The sequence below is a fragment of the Aethalodelphis obliquidens genome, unplaced genomic scaffold, assembly GCF_003676395.1.
Source record: "Aethalodelphis obliquidens isolate GAN/ISIS:26980383/991018 unplaced genomic scaffold, ASM367639v1 scaffold14, whole genome shotgun sequence".
NCBI lineage: Eukaryota > Metazoa > Chordata > Mammalia > Artiodactyla > Delphinidae > Aethalodelphis > Aethalodelphis obliquidens.
In genome coordinates this window covers 39,712,802-39,731,995 of record NW_020837958.1, presented here as the reverse complement: position 1 = coordinate 39,731,995, position 19,194 = coordinate 39,712,802, and the positions used below count along the sequence as shown (strand labels likewise).

The 19,194-nt window shown below is 45.4% G+C and overlaps 1 protein-coding gene across 14 annotated transcripts in view; it reads left to right on the top strand.

Annotated features, from left to right (window-relative positions):
* The window catches only part of CLPB (ClpB family mitochondrial disaggregase), a 171,891-nt gene that overhangs the window by 32,260 nt on the left and 120,437 nt on the right, over positions 1-19,194 (top strand). For all 14 annotated transcript variants that reach the window (XR_003434569.1, XR_003434570.1, XR_003434568.1 and 11 more), the window contains exon 3: positions 3,720-3,806. Coding sequence is in view for 7 of the 14 variants with exons in the window: in XM_027115637.1 (XP_026971438.1) it covers positions 3,720-3,806 (87 nt within the window). In the remaining 7 variants the exon portion in view is untranslated. The remainder of the gene's footprint in view (positions 1-3,719; positions 3,807-19,194) is intronic.

The following is a 19,194-nucleotide window of genomic DNA, read 5'->3' as shown; positions in this document are numbered from 1 at the left end:
ATATATATAGTACTGTCTAACAATATATATAAAAATAAAGAAAAAATAAAAGAAAACCCTGCTTGGCTTAGGTTCTGGAAAGCAAGAACTTCAGTCGTCTCCTCCTCAGTAGCCAGTATGCGGCCAGGCACAGAGTGAGTGTTTGCATGTTTGTTGAATAAATGAACAAAGGAGTGCGTGAAGCCAGCCTGGCTGAACTACCCAGGTCATCCCATGTGACCCTGTGTTAGAATCCCAGGGTACTTGCCAACCTGCCACTACCAACTTGAGGCCAGATCGCTTTGTTCCTTCAAAGAGATAGAAACAGGGTAGCGTGGCAGGCAAAAACCACTTTGTACTGAGTACTTGCTATGTGCCAGGGACTGGGCTGGGATCCCTGCAAATTAGAGACTACTGTCCCTATTTGATAGGTGAGAAAACTGAGACTCAGAATTGATTTGCTCAGCATTATCTAGCTGAACCAGAATTTGAATCCACGTCTGACTTGCTCCAGAGGCTTTTATTCATCTTTTTCTTTTTATTACACTACCCTCAGCCCTTAAGGGGCAGGAAGAGGAGGCATCTCAATCTTCTTTCTTCAGCACTGCCTCCAGAGGAGTGCTGCTTCTAGAATTCTCAGGGCCCAGGCAGGGGAACACAGGTCACTGACCCACTAAAGGCATAAAGGATTCTGGCTGCACTGCGTTTCTTCTGTTCATGCGCACTTTCTCATTTCCCTGCCCTAGCTCATCTCCCTTGGTCTGTGTTACAGCAACCTCCAAATTGGTCTCCTTGTCCCCATTTTCTATTCTGTCTCCTTTCAAATTCAGCCTGCTTAAGCTATTAGGTTAATTCTATAAGTTCTTTTGCCCCAAACCTTCAGTGACAACCCCACTTGCCTATGGTGAGAGTCCAAGGAATGGCAAATAGGTTTCTTCTTATTGATGGTAGCTGATTGAAACCAGTGTTGAGAAGGATTCTGAGGCTCTTTCAAAGGCTCCATAGGAAAGAACTGCTGAGAGAGAGTCATGATTTCTGACTGAGATACAGGAGGGCAGGACCATAGCACACACATGCCAGGCATTTGTCAACCCTTTAGATTGGGTTTTTAACCTAGGGTCCACTATTGATTTCATGGGGACCTACGAACCCCTGGGCATTGTATGTAAAGAAAGATTTTTTTTTTTTTTTTTTTTTTGAGTGTGTGCCTGTGCACTTTTCTGGAAAGAATCATCAGCTTTGATGATTTATCCTCAGAGGAGTCCATGGCTTAAAAAAGGTTTATGCCTACTGCCTTGGCCTCCTAGCTTGGCTTTTGAGGCCCTGTGGTAGGCCCTGCCTACCTTGGCAGCTGCCTGTTTCTGTGCTGCTAACTGTCACACAGATGGATCTACCTGATGGTCTCTGAGTATACTTTCTCATCCCTTCCCTGCTTCTGAATAGTATCTTGTGTCTTTTGTCTTGACTGGCATGCACTTCCTCCCTCTTCTGTAAATTGTTCCTATTCTTCAAGGCATAGTGCAAGTCTTTTCCCGCAGACACCTCTCATCAGCCCTTCCTGATTTTCTGGTCTTACAGACTGAGGGCCAGAGAAGTGAAGCCATCCAACCAGAATCACAGTTAAAATCAGACTCCAGTCTCTCAGTTCTCAGAAACTTGCGCTCTCCACAGCACCACTTGGCCTGCTAAACAAGGGAAGGTTTTGTGCAAAGAGAGATTTCTGTCTCAGAAAATTATCCCCAGGGTTCTTAGCCTCTTTAACACCTTTGGCTATGGACAGTTGTTTCTGCATAAAGGATGCTTAACAGTGTATGTGGTAAGAGGAAGAGGCCCAGGACTTTAACCAGAAGAAACCTTTCAAACTAGAGGTGAGAGAAGAGGGTTTCCCAACCTCCTCTCTCAACACTCCCCTCGCACTTCGTGCCTGAGTCATGCCAGACCTCTTTCAGGGCCTCATATACCCCGTGCTGCCTTCCACTCTGATGAGAGGCTTTACCTCTGCCTGGAACACTCCTTCCCTCCCTTGCCCCCTTTTGTCTTGCTAACTCTCTATCATCACTTCCTCTGAGAGGCCTTCTGGGTCATTAAGGCTAGGTTAGGTTCCCTGGTTGTACATTTGCAACTTGAGGCCCCCTTCCTAGCACTCGTCTGATGTGTAGCGACGTGCTTGCTGGTCTGTCTTCCCCTCAGGCTTTGACAGTGCCTGTCTCATTCCCTGCATCAGCACAGGCTGAGTTAATGAATGAGTACATGATGTGTCTCTTCATCCTCCCAAGCCTTTATCACCTGCTTACCTCAGCAGCACAGAGGTTAGACTTGGCTTGGTCCAGAGGGGCATTTACTACAGATTATGGCATAAGAATGGTGCTAGGACTCAACCCCAAGCCTCTGGACTCTCTGCCAGTGCCCTTTCGTCTAGAACGCACTGAAGAGTAGACAGCTTCCCAGTTCCCCCTAATGCCCATTCCTCATAAGCAGCTCCTGCCTTGTTGGTGAAACACTTGACTTTTGGTCTCCCTGTTTCCTGGCTTCCTACAGCACTTATGGTGGGAAACCACACACGACAGCCCTTGTTTTCCTGCTATCCTGAGTCCTCCCTCCACAACTAAATTCCTTAGGGCAAACCCCATGTCTTCTCCACACTCCCATCCCAGAATTCAGCACAGGGCCAAGCATATGTCATGCTGATTTGCTGGAGTCCATTTAGTCTTTTCTCTTCCATGTTACATGGAGTCAGGTTCAGTGTAGAGGAAGGTTGGTGAGGTGAGAAGGATTCAGGCTGCAGAGCCATTATTGACTTGGGTTCCAGTCACTGTACTGCCCCTTAACTAGCTTTGTGACCTTCAGCGAGTCATTTCCCCTCGCTGAACTTATTACCTCATCCATGAAAAGAGGAGATTAATACCAGCTCCTTAAGCTTGTGTGAAGAGTGAATGAGAGCATGTATGTAAAGTTCTGGGGCAGTTCCTGCTTGTAGGAGGTGCTCAGTAAGAGTTGGTTCTCTTCGTTCTCCTCTCTATCCACCCCCACATTATAGGGCCCCCTGCTACTGGGACCCAGAATTCAGGCTTTTAGTGGTATACTTAAAAACTTTTGTTAACAGCTACTGAGCTCCTACTGTGTACTAGGCACTGGCATATAGAGTCAAATAGGCTCATATGGACTTTTCTAGAAACCTAATCTAGCATTTCTAACATTCTTTCCATCTTCCCTTGCATTCAGAGTTCCAATTTCCAGACAGCGACCATACAAATAAACTTGAGAAGTGGGATTCTTCCGTAAACCGGGAGCTACATAGATGAGAAGTGTCATTGGGCATTTGGTGCTAAGCATGGGGGAATTCTAAGGAAGGAGGAGAGATCTGTGGACTGGATGAGTCAGGAAAGCCTACTTGGGAGAGAGTCCTCAAGCCAGGGTTGTATCCCATTATATGAAAGTAGGTTTAGAATAGGCAGAGAGGCAGGGAGAGAGCATTCTGGACAGGGGGGAAGGCACATTCTTTCCTCAGTAGGCTGGGAGGATGACAGCAGAGGCAAACTCATTTAAGGGAAGAGGGAGAGAGGTAGGAGAAGGCTGGGGTCAAGGGAGAGTGACCAGAGGAGCTGGGATGGGTATTTAGTTCTCAAAGCCCTATAACTATTTCCAAATTCATCTAGCCTCCCTGTTTATTGATTTTTCATTTCTTCCACTCTTATGTCCATGATAAGCCATATACTGAAAATATTTCTGTCTCTTTCTAGGCTGTTGTCGGAAGGTGCTGATGTCAATGCAAGGCACAAACTTGGCTGGACAGCACTCATGGTGGCAGCCATCAACCGAAACGACAGGTGAGAGATCTCCTTCCACGTGGGGCTCCCTTTGCCAGAGCTCTGCAGACCACGATCCTGAACCCTCTCCCACCCTTGCCTGTCCCCCTGCTGTCTTCTTGAAAGGCAGGGAAATGGACTCAGCCTAAGGAACTGGTCTACACCTGGTGCAATGGAAAGTATAGGAGATGTGGAGAGGGAAGATGTAGCTCTGGATCGCAGCTCCATCCTTCATTGACTTTGTGACCTTAGGCGAGTCATTTGCTTTATTGAAGCAACAAAATGTTTGAAAGCCTGTTGTAAGTGGTTAAGTGTACCTGTGTAAGTTATCATTATGATTACGTTATCATTATCCATGTTGAGCAGTCTGCAGTCACTGTCCCCAGCAAGGGCTCCATTGGGCTGTTCCTTTGGAAGTTCTTGTATAAACTAGGGCAGGTGGGGGTGTTCCTTCCCTCTCATTGGAGGCCCTGCTGTTTTCCTATATGCTTCCCCATTCCCCCAGCATGCAGCTGTTGTGTAAAGATTGAAACAGTCTACTTTGTATATAGTTATCTCTACTTCTTACAACCACCCACAAGATATATATTATTATTTTTCATTTTGCAGCTGAGAAAACTGAAGCCCAAAGAGGTAAAGTGATTTGTCTAAGGTCACACAGATAGAATTTAGAACCTGGTCTGACTGCCTGCAGAGTTTGTGTGTTTTACTGTACCTCACTGCTGCCTCCCACTGCCAGATCCAGGGCTTGGGCTGGATGCTGCCATTACGTCGCAGTCTCTAGCTGTGATTATGCAAAAGAATTGATTGAAAAAGAGCAAAAAGAGATGCTTTCAAAGAAGGCAGACTGGGTGCTTTAGTAACAGCCACTGACATTGATGGTGGGAGGTGGAAGTTTTCATTTTCCCTTCAAGCAGATCTTTAAGGATTTTATCTGCCAGTACTGGCCACCTTTGGAAGGGTCATAAATGTGGTGGAAATCAACCAAACAGGTATTTTATGTCGGGGAGGCACTGCCTCAGACTGGCTGAGAGACTTAGCTGTACTGAGAGTTCTCTCTTCTCTGCTGCTCTGTTGTGAACTTGATCTCAGCACTCTTTCTCCTTATTTGCCCCTTTAGCTTTAAGCACATAGTCTTTAAAAGAAAAATTAATGTAAATAGGTTCCACAGTTGAGAGCCTGGAATCCAGTCCTGGCTCTGACCCTTAGCTGAATTTCAAAATTCTATGAACACCTTGTTTCTTCACCTGACATCAACTATTTCTACAAACATTTGGTAGATATCTACTCTGAACCAGGCTTTATGTTAATCACTGGGGAATCAGAGGCCTTGGGAGCTCGTGGTCTAATGTGGAAAAGACAGGCAGGTAGAGAAACAGAGTATAGTGTAATCAGTGGTATCAGAGCAGTGTGGACAGGATAGTATCAAAGCAGAGGGGGTGAGGGGACTGAATCTCACCACAGAGCAGATAGATTCTTACTATATTCTTGTGAGAATCAAATGAGATAATGTATATGCTACATGTTACAAATGGTGAGATGTTATTCTCTGCTGCTCACATTAGACCTCTACACACAAACACACATGTGCTTATTCTACCACTTATAACTCCCCTCCCCTGCCTCCACCCCCACCCATCAGTCTTTCCCAGCTTGCAGGTATCTCCATCTGCAAGAGGTAACCCGTGGTGGAGAAAAGGGAGGGGGTATGTGCCCTTCTATGTTTGATTTTATCAGCATTGAGACAGAATAGGAATTAACACTATACTTAAGAGTACTGCCAATCAGTGAGCACATAGCTAGTAGATGTGCTTTGAGGACACTTCTCTCTGAATCTAATGAGTTGTTGGTTTAACTGATTGCTCTGTCTTTATCCAGGGCCATTAGCAAATCAGTGATGCTCATTGAGCAAAGTGAGAGTGTTGGCTTGTATGTACTTGGTTCCTAGAACTAATTATTGGTGTTTTAAGCCTATTTTGTGCCCTCCTCTTCCTTCCGGTACCCAGTGAGGACAGATTTTTATAGAAAATAGCATACTCTCAGGTTGGCTTTATTTATTCATATCACAAAAATTGTTTGGCACCTACTGTTTGCCAGGCACTGTTCTTGACAGACAAATATCCCTATCCTCAAAGAGCTTATTTCTGTACAAGTGGTGGTCCCTGGGTAGAGAGAGGCAGGGACAGACAATAAACAATAAATACAATGCATAAGTAAACTATATATTAGAAGATAAGAAGTGCTAATGGAAAAAAAGGAAAAGTAGAATCTGGTAAAAGGGAATGCCAGGGTGGGTAGGCCTCATTGGTAAGGTGCCATGGGAGTGGTCTTGAAGGATTATCGTGTCCATCCCAGCACAATCTGCCAGTAAGTTTTTCTGTATTAGAAGTGTGCTGATTCTCATCTCATCAGTCACCAAACCCTTCTGGAATCATACTGGCCAAGCCTGAAATGCCACCACCTTTGAAATGGGTTGGGTCAAGGGCGAGTAGAGGGACAGCACCCCGTGATTCAAGGCTGAAAGTAGAGAACCTTCACCTCCTTTAGAATGTTGGCAGCCCACAAGCTCAAAGGAGATATCCTGAGAGAAGCCCAGTCATTTCACCCTCAACTGCCTTTAGTGCCTGGCTGCTTAATGTGTTAAGTCCTTGGGGATATGAACACAGTAGTCTCTATACTTAAGGAGATTATCTTCTTGTGAACCTTTATTTATATATGTATTTATTATTTTATTTAATTTTGAATAGTAAAGAGAGTGCTATTTTGTTTAATTTTGAACAGAAAGTACAGTGTTATAGAACAAAATGTTAAAAATATGCATGGGAACTTATTTATAATTTATTCCCTCCTTTTATTTACAAAAAGGGTTTAAGGTGACTTAAATCAAAATACAAATATAAATGTACACAGGAGAGTTAAAACTGGATCACGATCAGAAATCATATTGGTAAAAGGAAAGATAATTCTATCAGGATTGAACTAGAGATTTTCTTTTCCAAAAATAGGTTTATTGTTTTTGTAAAGAAAATATGGAGAAGAAAGTAGCCGTCAACTGAATCCCCTCTACCTAGAGACTGATCACTATATCTATATCTATATCTATGTGTCTAATTTTACATAAATGGGACCAGGCTGTACTCACTGTAAATCAGGTAATTAGTGGAATGGAGTATGAATTTAATTTGAAGTTTCCTGACAAGCAGGGCAAAAAAGGGATACAGAGAGTTTTGGTTCTTCAGGAGAGAGGAACTTTGTGCTGACATACCTTTATGTTATCATGTTATGCATCCAGCAGACTTTTTTAAAAACTAGACTGTGTCAGGTGCTGATATGCTAGGCTAAAGGGGATTCAGATACTAAGTAAGCATCACAGCCTTTGCCTTAAGAAGCTTACTTGGACTGCTGACATCAAGGACTTGAGCATTGTGATGGCCATTGTCTTCAGTAGCCCTCCTGCCAAAGATTTACCAACATTCTGCTAGGACAATCCTTTTGCCAGCCTAGTAACAGCTTGGGTGTAGTGTTGACTTGAGGAGTAGTTGGCGGGGGCTGGCCCCTTCTCCACAGTGAGCCCTCCATAAGCCTCATGCCACAGGCACTTGTTTAGCCTGAGTCTGGGTGCCTCATTCCGTGTTGCACTCTGACCCAGCCCAGCTAAACGCTAAGCCACAGGGTCCCAGGATGACCACTGTGACTTAGCACAGCCTCTACTGGCTCGTGCAAATATACCCAGCCTTCAGCTAAATTCAATTAGTTTTTCTTTAAGAAGGGAAAGAAATCCAATTTTACTAAACATGGACAGACGGTGGAAGGCACTTTGATGTTACAACCTCTCAGTGATGCTTTACTTAGTCACAAGTTCATAAGCAAGAAGGCTTAATTACTTGGGAAAACACGGGATTAAAACTGGACACAATGGCTGAGTATCCGCTCTTGGGCAACTTGATTCGAACCCATGCACCCAGTTCGTGTGTGGTGCAAACTTTGATGTGTGCTGTGACAAGCTGAAAGTCATGACCCCCTCAGGGATGCTCCTTCAGATGGCATTTGCAGGATGTGTAGGCGGAGAGGCAGGGCCTGCCGGGCCTGTTTGCTCTACTTTGATGTCCAGGCAGCCACAGGCCGCACTGTTTGCTCTTTCACTGAGGGGTGGATTGGGAGCCTCCTACCTTTCCCAGTGGACAATGGCCAGCAATGGAGTGTGACGACTGTTGACCATTCCAAGAGCCTGGCGGACCAGAACAGGGCTTTGGGAGGTGCAGAGCCTGGGGGGCAAAAGCTATTTATAGGACAGCCATTTCTCCAGATGTAGCTTTCTTTAAAGCCTAATGGTGGTTGGGCGCTCATCATAGAGGTAAAAATAGTCTCATGAGTTTTAACAGGTACTGAGTACTGCTTGACCTTTTGTCCAATGACACTAAGGTATTTGTAAATTGAAAATTTAAGTCTGTCCTGTTTTCTTCATCAGCATGTATATGCAGGGGATAGTGGTTTGGAAGAAAAATGGTATTCTAATTCCTCAAAAAAGAAGCTGTCAAAACACGTCTGATAAAAGAATAGTATCCAGAAGATATAAAGAACTCTTACAAATCAGTAATTAAAAGGTAGCCCAATTTTTTTTTAAATAAATTTATTTATTTATTTTTGGCTGCACTGGGTCTTCGTTGCTGCGCGCAGGTTTCTCTAGTTGCGGCGAGTGGGGGCTACTCTTTGTTGTGGTGCGCGGGCTTCTCATTGTGGTGGCTTCTCTTGTTGTGGAGCATGGGCTCTAGGTGTGTAGGCTTCAGTAGTTGTGGCATGCGGGCTCAGTAGTTGTGGCTCACAGGCTCTAGAGCGCAGGCTCAGTAGTTGTGGCGCACGGGCTTAGTTGCTCCACGGCACGTGGGATATTCCCAGACCAGGGATCGAATCCATGTCCCTTACATTGGCAGGTGGATTCTTAACCACTGCGCCACCAGGGAAGTCCCAATAGCCCAATTTTTAAAAAATAGGCAAAAGATTTGAGCAGACACTTCACCAAAGAAGAGATTGATGGCAAATAAGCACATGAAAGATACTCAGCATTTAGGGGAATGCAAGTTAAAATCACAATGAGATACCACTACACACCTATACCAATGGCCAACATTTTTAAAACTGACAATACCAAGTGCTGATAAGGATGCAGAACAGTTGTCATCCCTGCTGATAGGGATTCATAATGGTATAGCCACTTTGGAATATACTTCAGCAGTTTCTTATAAAGGTAAAACATACATTTATCATTGCTGCTACAGCCCAGCAATACCAGCTCCTAGATATTTGTCCATGAGAAATAAAAACATACATCTACAACAAGACCTGTATGCAAATATTTATAGTAGCTTTATTCATAATCACCAAAAACTTGAAATCACCCAAATGTCCATCATCTGGTGAATGGACAAATTATGGTACATCCATACAGTGGACTACTCAGCAGTAAAAAAAGAACAAACTTCTTGTACAGGTAACAACCTGGTCAAATCTTTAAAGCCTTATGCTAAGTTAAAGCCAGACATGAAAAGCTACCTGCTGTATAATTCCATTTATATGACAGTCTGGAAAAGGCAGTACTATAGGGACGGAAATCAGGTTAGTGGCTGCTAGGGTTTAGGAGTGGGAGGAAGGGCCCAATGGAACTTTTGGGGTGATGGAAATACTCTAAGTGTTGATTATAGTGGTGGTCATAGAACTCATCAAACTGTACAATTTAAAAGGATGAATTTTACTATGCATAAATGATACTTCAATAAACAGACTTTTAAAAAGTTTTCAAAAAACCACCATATCTCTCTACATTTTCACTGTTAATTGTGACCTTCGGTGTACTGAGAATTCCTGTTAGTAGAGTTAAAATGAATTCTGTTTATAGTCACCTGGAATGTTTTGAATTCTTATAGTTGATGGTATCTTACATTGGAGTACTATATATTCTGATTGTTAGTAGAGAATAAAGATGTGTGGATTCACACGATTCGTGATGTCATGAAGTACAGTTACTAATGAATAGTGATAAATTCACCTTATGAGTGGTATACAGTGGGCTCACAAAGTGTCATATGGTTCTTTATGGCGAGGAGAAAGTGCAGGGTTCAGGACTGGGAGCTTGCCTCTCATCCCACATCATTCTTGGTTTCCTTGTCCCTGGACTGCCACGCAGGGAGGACCACCTAAATAGCATGGCCATTGTGGAGCTTCAGGAACCAAAGATCCTGAAACAGTGGGGTCGTGGGGGGAGGTTCAGATTTGAGTCCACTTGGGCTTGCTGGTTGCCTTGAAAGCCCCTGCCTCAGAGAAGTGAGACTGCCAGGCAGAGAAGGAAGCTGCAGCAGAACTGTTTGAAATTCCCCACAAGAGTCTCCCTCCCTCCTTCTGCTTTTTCTCCCGGGGTGCATTTCATCAGCATCGGAAGGACTGCTTCCCGGCACTGCCTTCCCTGCTTGGCTGGAGTCCCTGAGGAGCTGAGCTAATGAGTGGATAACACGCATTTGCCAAGGCCTTCCTGGATGTGGTACCTGGGCTTTGTTAATTTTAAAATGCCGCCATCCTTGGCTGAAGACCATTTAATTCCCTCTCATAGCAGTCATTTATTTTTAGCATTTGCTTATTTTCCCTCCACCTTACTAAGGGGAGGGGGGGGCATTAAATCCTATCTTTAAGAACCCAGTAGCCCAAGCCAGATCGCTGACCTGCAGGAGAGGTTTTACAGGCCTCTCTGTGTGGCCGACAGCTCCACAAGTGTTCTTAGAGCAAAGAGCTGATGCTTCTCTTGCAGCTGGACTGGGGCAGCCTCCATGGGAGGCTCTTCTTCCTTGCTGGCTGGCCAGAGGCAGAGCAGGTAGAGAACCCCAGTACCTGTGCTTTAATGTAGGTACCAGGGGACCTGACAACATGGAGGTCTATCCTGCTTTGGAGGCCTACAGTCTCTTCCCAAGGTCCCCAGCCTGTTCTCAGCCTGGCTGCTTGCTGCAGAGTGGTGCTTCCTTTGGCCGGAGGAGGCTGGCTTTGTGCTGTCTGATCTCCTGACTATAGTGGTGATGATGGCTGTGGTTGACTGAGTGTCTTCTGTGTGCCAGGCCCATGTCGAATACTTCCCATGTTGGCTCTAATCCTCACTGCAATCCTAAAATGGGGGGATTATTATCCCTATTTTACAGATAGGGAAAATGAAGCTCAGAGTTGCCTAAGGTTGTCCAGTAAGTGAAAGGGGGAGCCAGGATTTGAAGTCAGGTCCCTCTGAACCCCAAATCCTTATTCTCTCCACTGGATTATACTACCTGGGTAGGGAAGATGCAGGGAGCAAAGCCATGCAGTGAATCAAGGGGTGCCAAGACCAGGAGTCAAGTCAATTCAGGCAGGGTTTCTTGATGACCCACTATGTGCTGGATGATTTTTTGAGAAATCTAAAAACTGACAAACTACTCTCCTTGTCTTCAAAAAAGCTTTCAGAAAAGGGATAAAACAAGCCTCCTTTTAACGGCAGATTGAGGCAGAATGTGGTCAGTACCCAGAGAAGACCAGCCTAGAGTGCTGGGGTAGGGGTTAATCATGAAAGGAGGCCCTTTCACATGAGGTGGGCCTTGAAAGACGGACAGGATTTTGGTTGGTAGAGGTGGAGAGCAGAAAGACAGCATTTCTGGAATAAGCACCATTGTGAGCATAGGCTCATAAAAGTAAGAAAGTAGGGATGTACCAGAGTTAGTAGGGGGCACTGGCAGGGTCTGGAGACCAGTGAGGGTAAAGGAAAGCCTTATCCAGCATGGACCATGGTCCTCTCAGGCTGTAACTGTCTAGCATGTGGTAGAGCTGTGAGCTCTAGAGCTGGACGACCTGGATTCACATCCAAGCTGTCTCTTCCTCTTACTAGTCATCTACCTTGGCAAGTTCTTTCACTTATCTGTGATTGTTTCCTCAGCCATAAAATGGAGATAATAAGCTGAGCTACTTTAAATGTGTAAATATATGTATAGTGTTTAGAATAATGCCTGCCACATAGTAAGCACTTGATAAGAGTTTGCTACTTTAGTTAATAGTAGTATAGTAGTAGTGTCTTAATTATTATTATGACTAACACTGCTGCTGCTGATTGGTGACCTCAGGAAGTTAGTGAATTTCCTGCAGGTAAGCCTATCTTTGATGGAGGTGGGGGTATTACTTGCCTCTCACCAGTATCTGATGGGTGATGCAGAAGCAGTAGGGCTTTGGAGATTCTTTTTCCACTCCTTTTCATCTAAGAAGCTCGGCCTAGAACATGGGACCCCAAAGCAGGGCACTTTGATGTGGAGCTTGCTCTCATCCCAGGTGGCCACAGCTGCCTAGTGAAGAGCAGTTCCCAGTATTTCCCAGCAAGAAAGGGCGGGTGAGCGTGCTGGCCAGGTGCCCGGAATGCCAGCACCATGCCCCCAGAAAAGTGTGCCGAGCTTGATGTCTCTCCCACCGCTGCTGTGGTTGATTATCTCTGAGTAACAGAGAGTCATTTCTAATCCCATTTAGAATCATTGCTCAAGATAATCCTGTTTCGTAGTAATGATATTCCAAGCCCAGCATGCACCCGTTTCTAGTTTGGCAGACACATGCCTTGACCTCAGGCCACCCAGACACTGCTCCCTGGAAAGTGATGTCAGCTCATTTGCCTAAACTGACAGTCTCAGGGTACCCACCCCCTTCTCCAGCGCTATATCCCATCCTGGGGTTCTGTGTTCAGTGCTGTCTTCATGGAGAAGATCAGTTCGGATGAAAAGAGCATCCAGTACTCATCCAGTTCAGCAGCCTGGGGAAGGGTGTTCCATTTCTAGGGACTGTGGTATGGTCCACTCCTGCACCTCCTCTTTAAGGACATCAGACCCACTCTGTGCTTATTTAAATAGGGGTGCCACAGGGATATTGGCTCGGTGCTTTGTGACCGCCTGGAGGGGTGGGATAGGGAGGGTGGGAGGGAGGGAGACGCAAGAGGGAAGAGATATGGGAACATATGTATATGTATAACTGATTCACTTTGTTATAAAGCAGAAACTAACACACCATTGTAAAGCAATTATACCCCAATAAAGATGTTTAAAATAAATAAATAAATAAATAGGGGTGCCAGCTTGGTGGGTCAGGAATATACAGTAAATATGGTAGGTGTGTCTGGGTTGCAGCAAGGTATTTGCCTGTCTCTTATAATATCCACATTAATAAAATATGATGTGGCAAATAGTTTGGTCAAACTAATGAATGGTGAATGATCTGGTTCATTGTTTATATGTGAATGGATATCAGACTGGAAAGCAGACTGTACTGGTGAGCCACAGGGGTCTGTCCTATTCACTAGTCATATCACTGATTCTAGTGAGACCATTGATAAATGCCAACCAAATGGGCAGATTAAATGAAGCTTAGAGGTAGTTGATATGTTAGGTGAAAGAGTCAGGGATGTGAAAAAAGAACTCCGTGGGCTAGAGCAATGGTTAAATCTGTGGTGATAAAAATTAATAGGGACAAGTGTTTCAGTCTACAGTTAAAACCAAAAACCAACTGTAAAATCCTAGGAGACCCACTTTAGCAATACTAGCAAGTAAAGCCCAGGAGCTGACTGAAAACTCAATGTGTGCATCAACAGTGCAGTGTTAAGGCCTTAGAAGTGAATTGATTCAACGAATATTTACTGGCCCGTACTGCGGCCTATGTGCAAGGGAACAGATGGCCAGGCACAGTCCTTACTTTGGGGAGCACAGTCTAGTTGTGTGTGGCAGAGTGGTGAGGAACAAGAGCTCTGGAAAGAGGGCCTGAGTTTAAAACCTAGCTCTACCTCTGAACAGCTGTTTCCTCATCTGCAAAGTAGGAACAACGTTAGCATCTGCCTCAGCATAGGGTGGTTGCGAAGATTAACATGCATGTAAGACTGCTTACTGCAATGCCTAGTGCATAGTACGTCTAGGAGATGTACCAGCCTCAACATGCTCTTACGGATCATTTGCCTGGAGAGAGCCTAGTCTAGCCTATACTGTGGAAAGAATCCCTAATAACCAGGGCTGGACCACACTGCCCCATCGGTTTGGCAACTGTGTGTTATGAACCACAGATTGAAAGATATGGAAGTGTATTTAGAACTAGGCTAAGTATATGAAATTGGGATTGTCCTGGAAATCCTGTGATGGGTAATCTCGATTCCTTGGCCCTCTGCTTAACGTGCCATGTCTTCCTTAAGCCTTGCCCAAATTATCTCACCTGGTCTGAGCCCTCTACTGATTTTGACCCTTGTCCCTCTGAATCAGACTCCCTCTTATCCCAGCTAGCTGTTATGACCATCTGAAAATATCACTGTCCCTGGTACATAGTAAGGGCCCAGCGACTATGGGATATTATGACAGACTAATGGAGGGTCAGATGGGTGAGAACCAGTGTGGTTTAGGGGAGTGTGCACTGGGTTTGGCCCCAGACAGACACATGGATTTGAATCGTGATTCCTGTGCTTATTTAATGTGTATACTTGGATAACTCATGTTGTCTCGCTGAGCCTCAGTTTATTCATTTGTAAAATTGACTAGTACCTCATTGCAAGTGGTTATAAGGATCTGGAGTAGTAAATGTAAAGTGCTCAACCCACCGTGGCTGCTTTATTATGATTATTGATCTTTACCTTTTGAGGGAAGTAAACAAAATAACATCCTCATTCGAGGAAACGGGGGCACATTTTCTACACAGGTACCTTCCTTGCTTCCTCCCTAATCTTTAGTTTGTTTCCCAAGGAAGCTGGCTTTAAAAAGAAAACTGCATCCCACCCCCCAAAAAAGAAAAGAAAACTGCCTTCCCATCCTGCCCCCCACCAAGCTCATGCCTCTACACCACAGGACCTCTAGATTCAACACAGGCCAGTTCCTTTGGTCGGGCCTTCCCGCTTTCCCGACCGCCTGTAGACCAACCAGTAGACTGAATGATCCATAGCTCATTTGACTTTCCAGCAAACCTCCTGACCTGTGACCTCTTTGCTTTCTCCCCTCATCGAGGTGTGCTCTGGGTTGAGAATAGGTCAACTCTTTGTCTTTTCCTTGGGACACAGTGACCCTATGCTTGCGTGTGGGGGGTAGAGGGGAGGAGGAGTCGGAGGAGCTTCTTCTGAAGCTCCACATTGTGTGGGGACGACCTGGAGCTGGGATCACTGCCCTTCTTGCTTCACCAACTCCAGCTGCTCGCCAGCCGCCTTTGACACGCGCCTCGCCCAGCTTAGGCCTCAGCTCACACCACAGGTTTCCTCCCTCTTTCCTAAACAATGTGATGATCCAAAGCCCCTCCGGCCACTGAGAGCAGAAAGCCAATTGATGTAACTGTCCTCCTGTGCATTGTGACGCCCCACTGTCCTGAAAGCAGGAGCTCATCAAGGTCCACGTGAGCCAACTTCCTACGTGTGCTCCCACATCTAATCTAATTACAAACCTGATTGGAAAGTTAAAACTCGCCTGGTGGGGGCTGTTGCTCCAAAGGGAGTTCTGTGAGTCCCAGGAGCTGCTTCTTAGGGACCACCCTCCGGTTCTTTTCCTCAGCTTTGTTTGGGAACTGCCTAGTGGAGGGCCTAGTGCTCAGGAGAGGAAGATGGAAGTTTTCCACAGCTAAGCTGCCTGCAGCCCAGTTCGGACCCTCAGGTGGGGGAAGGCTGGGCAGGGCTGAGACAGTTGCGTTCCACCTTTCTCCCCCATCTCTCACCAAATAAAATAATTATTTCATTTATTCATTCTTCATTTTTTCGTGCAGTCATTCAGAAATCATCTGTTGACCACTTATTGTGATCCAGGCACTGGGCAAGGAGCTGTGAAAGAAGGTTGAGACATGGCTCTTGCCCCGTGATCTACTGGGAAAGGCAAGTAAAAGTAGACAGGCAATAACGACATAACATGGTGAGGGCCACCTTCCACAGGAGGAAGTACTGGATTCTGTGCAAAGAGGGAGGGTGTGGACCCGGGCTGGGAGTCGGAGAAGCCTCAGTTGAGTTGGTGACTTTGTCACTGAGGAGCCCTAAAGGTGAATGAGCACTAACCAGTTGAACCAGTAGGAGGGGCCTGCGTGATGGCCTTTGGTGTACTTCGGGGAGTTAATTGTTTTCACTGGGTCCTTAATTCTTCAGCCCCCAAGATCACTAGATCAGCATGGGAATTAAGAGTTCTGCAATTGAGAGACTCCCTGAAGGAATAAATTTTTAGAACAGATGGTCAAGTTCAATTAATGAATAATAGTAGGTGGCAGGGAATCAACCCCTTTTTAAAAATCATCTATTCATGTTGCTGCACGTGTATCCAGCCTGTTGCTTCTGACTGCTGCATCATGTTTCATAGCATGTGTCTACTACATTTAACTTACCTGTTCCCCCAGTGATGGACACTTGATTGCCTCAACTCCCCACTGCCACAAAATATGTGGTGAACATCTCCCATGTTGCCCTCTATAGACCTGTGTAAGAATCTCTCTGAGATACATATCCTCACGAGCAAAGTGCTGGGTCATAGGGTAAGGTACTTTAACATGACAAATATTACAAGATTGGCTTCCAGAATGGCTGCTCCAGTCTGTCCCCTGGCAGTGCATGGAGAATCTGAGATCCGCATGTCTTCACCAACACTGGGCATTTTTCAGCGTTCTCACTTTTTGCCAGTGTGTTAACTTGAAGTTCTATCTCATTTTTTTAAATTAATTAATTAATTTACAGTAAGTCCTTGTTGGTTATCTCTTTTAAATATAGCAGTGTGTACATGTCAGTCCCAAATTCCCAATAAAATGCTATCTCATTTTTTAAAATTTTCCTTTCTCTAATCACACACAAGCTTGAGGATCTCTTCATATACTTAATCATCTTGTTTGTTTGTTTTTTTCCTCCTCTGGGCATTGACTGTTCATATCCTTGCCTCATTTTTCTGTTGGGCTTCCTGATCCTAGCCTTGTTGCTAAAACTTGAGTTGAGGCAAAGTGCTTCTACAGACTGTTAGCTACCTGGGAGTCAACACAGGGAAGTGAGAGGCCATGTAGCAGAGTGATAAGGACATGGGCTTGGTAGCCAGACTGCCCTGGTTTGAATCCCACCTCTGCTCCTTACAGCTGAGTGACCTTGGACAAGTTACTTATCCCTCAGTTTCTGTTTAACCTCCTTCATAGGGTTGTTGTGAAGATTAGATGTTAGTATATATAAAGTATTTAAAATAGTGCCTAGCATGTAGGAGGTATATACAAATGCTAGCTCTTATTATTAGACTGCTATCTTCCTCCTACTTAGCCCTACTGTACCCTTGAGAAAATAGATACTTGTATCAGCAGGCAGTAAAATAAGCAGAAAGAAAACAGCTCTCAGCCTAGGCTCAGAGCTCACCACTCCTACTCACATGTGTAACTCTTACCAAGGTCTCGGGCTCTGGACCTGCATTCTGCTCCCTATCTAAGGCCAATCTTTAAGACCTGACCATTTCTGATTAGCCAGATTTCCAGGCCTGCAGTGCCCCCCATCCCTGGCCTGGCTAGCTCGGCCCTATTGCTGCTTCTCTGCCAACCTGTCAGCTGGATACTATCCCTCACAACCTTCACCTTCAGTATTCACAAAGCCTGGTCTTTTTGGTGAGTCAGCTCACTTGGGCAGAGATAAGACCAGAGTAGATTCTGATGGACACACAGGAAGGCAAGTACTGCTACCAGAGCCAAGTCACTAAAGGCCAACTCTAAACCCCCATCCTCCTGGGCTGTAGACATTCTCTGACTCTCCAGATTAGTATTGGAAGTAGGGTATCTGGAGATTATCTCTAGCCTTTGAGGTTGATACTGACATTGGTAGGCACATCTTTCCACAGACCACCAGAGGCCAAGTCCTGAGGTGGCTGGGAGAATTGCTGATGTTTGTAAGCCTTTGTCCGGTGAGAACCTCTGGAGTAGTCAGCATAGTTCCTTTGAGTGTGTTATAGAAAAACATAAGTGAGTGGGATGGTGTACTCTGTCCCCTTTAACCCAGCTATTAAGACCATGAAGGCCTAGCCCATACACTTCACTGCCCATTTAGCACCAGCTACTCCAATTTAAGATAGTGATACCTAAACCCAAACCTCCCAAGTGACAGCCAGTATGCCAATGCCAGAACAGAGGGGCGGCTCTAGTTTTCCTTTGGTGGATCACCTCGGATAGCAGTACCTGCCTCCCTTTGTGCCGTCAGATCCTGTAGTCCCCTTGTCAGCCAGGTGGGCCAACTCACCATCTTGTGTACGTAACCTTCTCCCAGATACAGTTCTGAATTGGGGGATTTGTTTCTGCTTCAGCAAAAAATGTCAAAGAGGCAGAAATCTCTTCATTTGCGAAGTCTCCTCACTGCTGCCCCTGGTGTCTGCTTCTTTTGCCTTGTCTTGACCTCTGATACCAGTGTGTTTCTTCGTTTCTGGTTGCTTACTTGTTTTGTGGTCTGCTGTTTCCCTCTGCCTCTAGTCCTTGACATCTGACCTGGCTTTTTACTCTCTGCCTCACGTCTCTGCTGCCTGGTCTCTGGCCCTTGGCTCTGTTTTGACTATGAACTTCTTGACACTCCCTGGGCCTGGCCTGCTGCTAAGCCTGTTCTCACGAGCCTTGCCTTAGCTTTCTCTTACCTGGCTAGCCTCCTACTCTGTTTCTACCCTCCTACATCCCATTGGTCCACGAAGTTCTTTTCATCATCAGAGCTAACCATAGTCATGTAGTCCTTTAGCCTGATCTGGGCTGGCTTCTCCAAAAAGGGCCTGATCCCTGTGGAACTCTGGGTTAGATGCTTTTTAAGTATGAGATAGCTCTTGGGCAAAAAAAGCTTACTAGCTATCTGGTAAGGTGTTTGGTGCCACTCGGCCTGAGCAGCCACAGTTCCTTTAGTCCTAGGTATACCCCACAGTGGGGCTGCTGCCTTTTGAGTTAATTAAAAGTGAAAGGAGTCTTCTCCAGGATTGCAGAATGAGTCACTAGCTTGGATGCTCACCCTCTTTGTCCTCCAAGTTTGTGAAGTGAATTGCCCATTCCTTTTGATTGGGTTAGCAGCCCCAGGGCTTAGCCTAGTCACTTTCCTCTCCCCATCCTGCCAGACCACTGTCTGCCCTTTGGGGCGAAGGGCAGCATACTTGGTTGCTTGGACACGTCTTGCAGCCTGCAAATTGGACAGATGGAATCAATACTCAGGAACCTGGAGAGGCCCAGGTAGCACAGTTAGTGACACTAGCTGCCTGGAGGGACAGCTTGCCATGGGAGGGGGTGTGATTGAATGGTGATTGGACACAGCAGCTGAGGATTAACCAAATTATGTCCCTTTGAGTTTAGATCGACAAACCCTTCTCACTTAGATTTTAAAACAAGCCAACTTGTGCAGAATATAGAAGAGCTGCCTTATTTTTTTAACATCTTTATTGGAGTATAATTGCTTTACAAT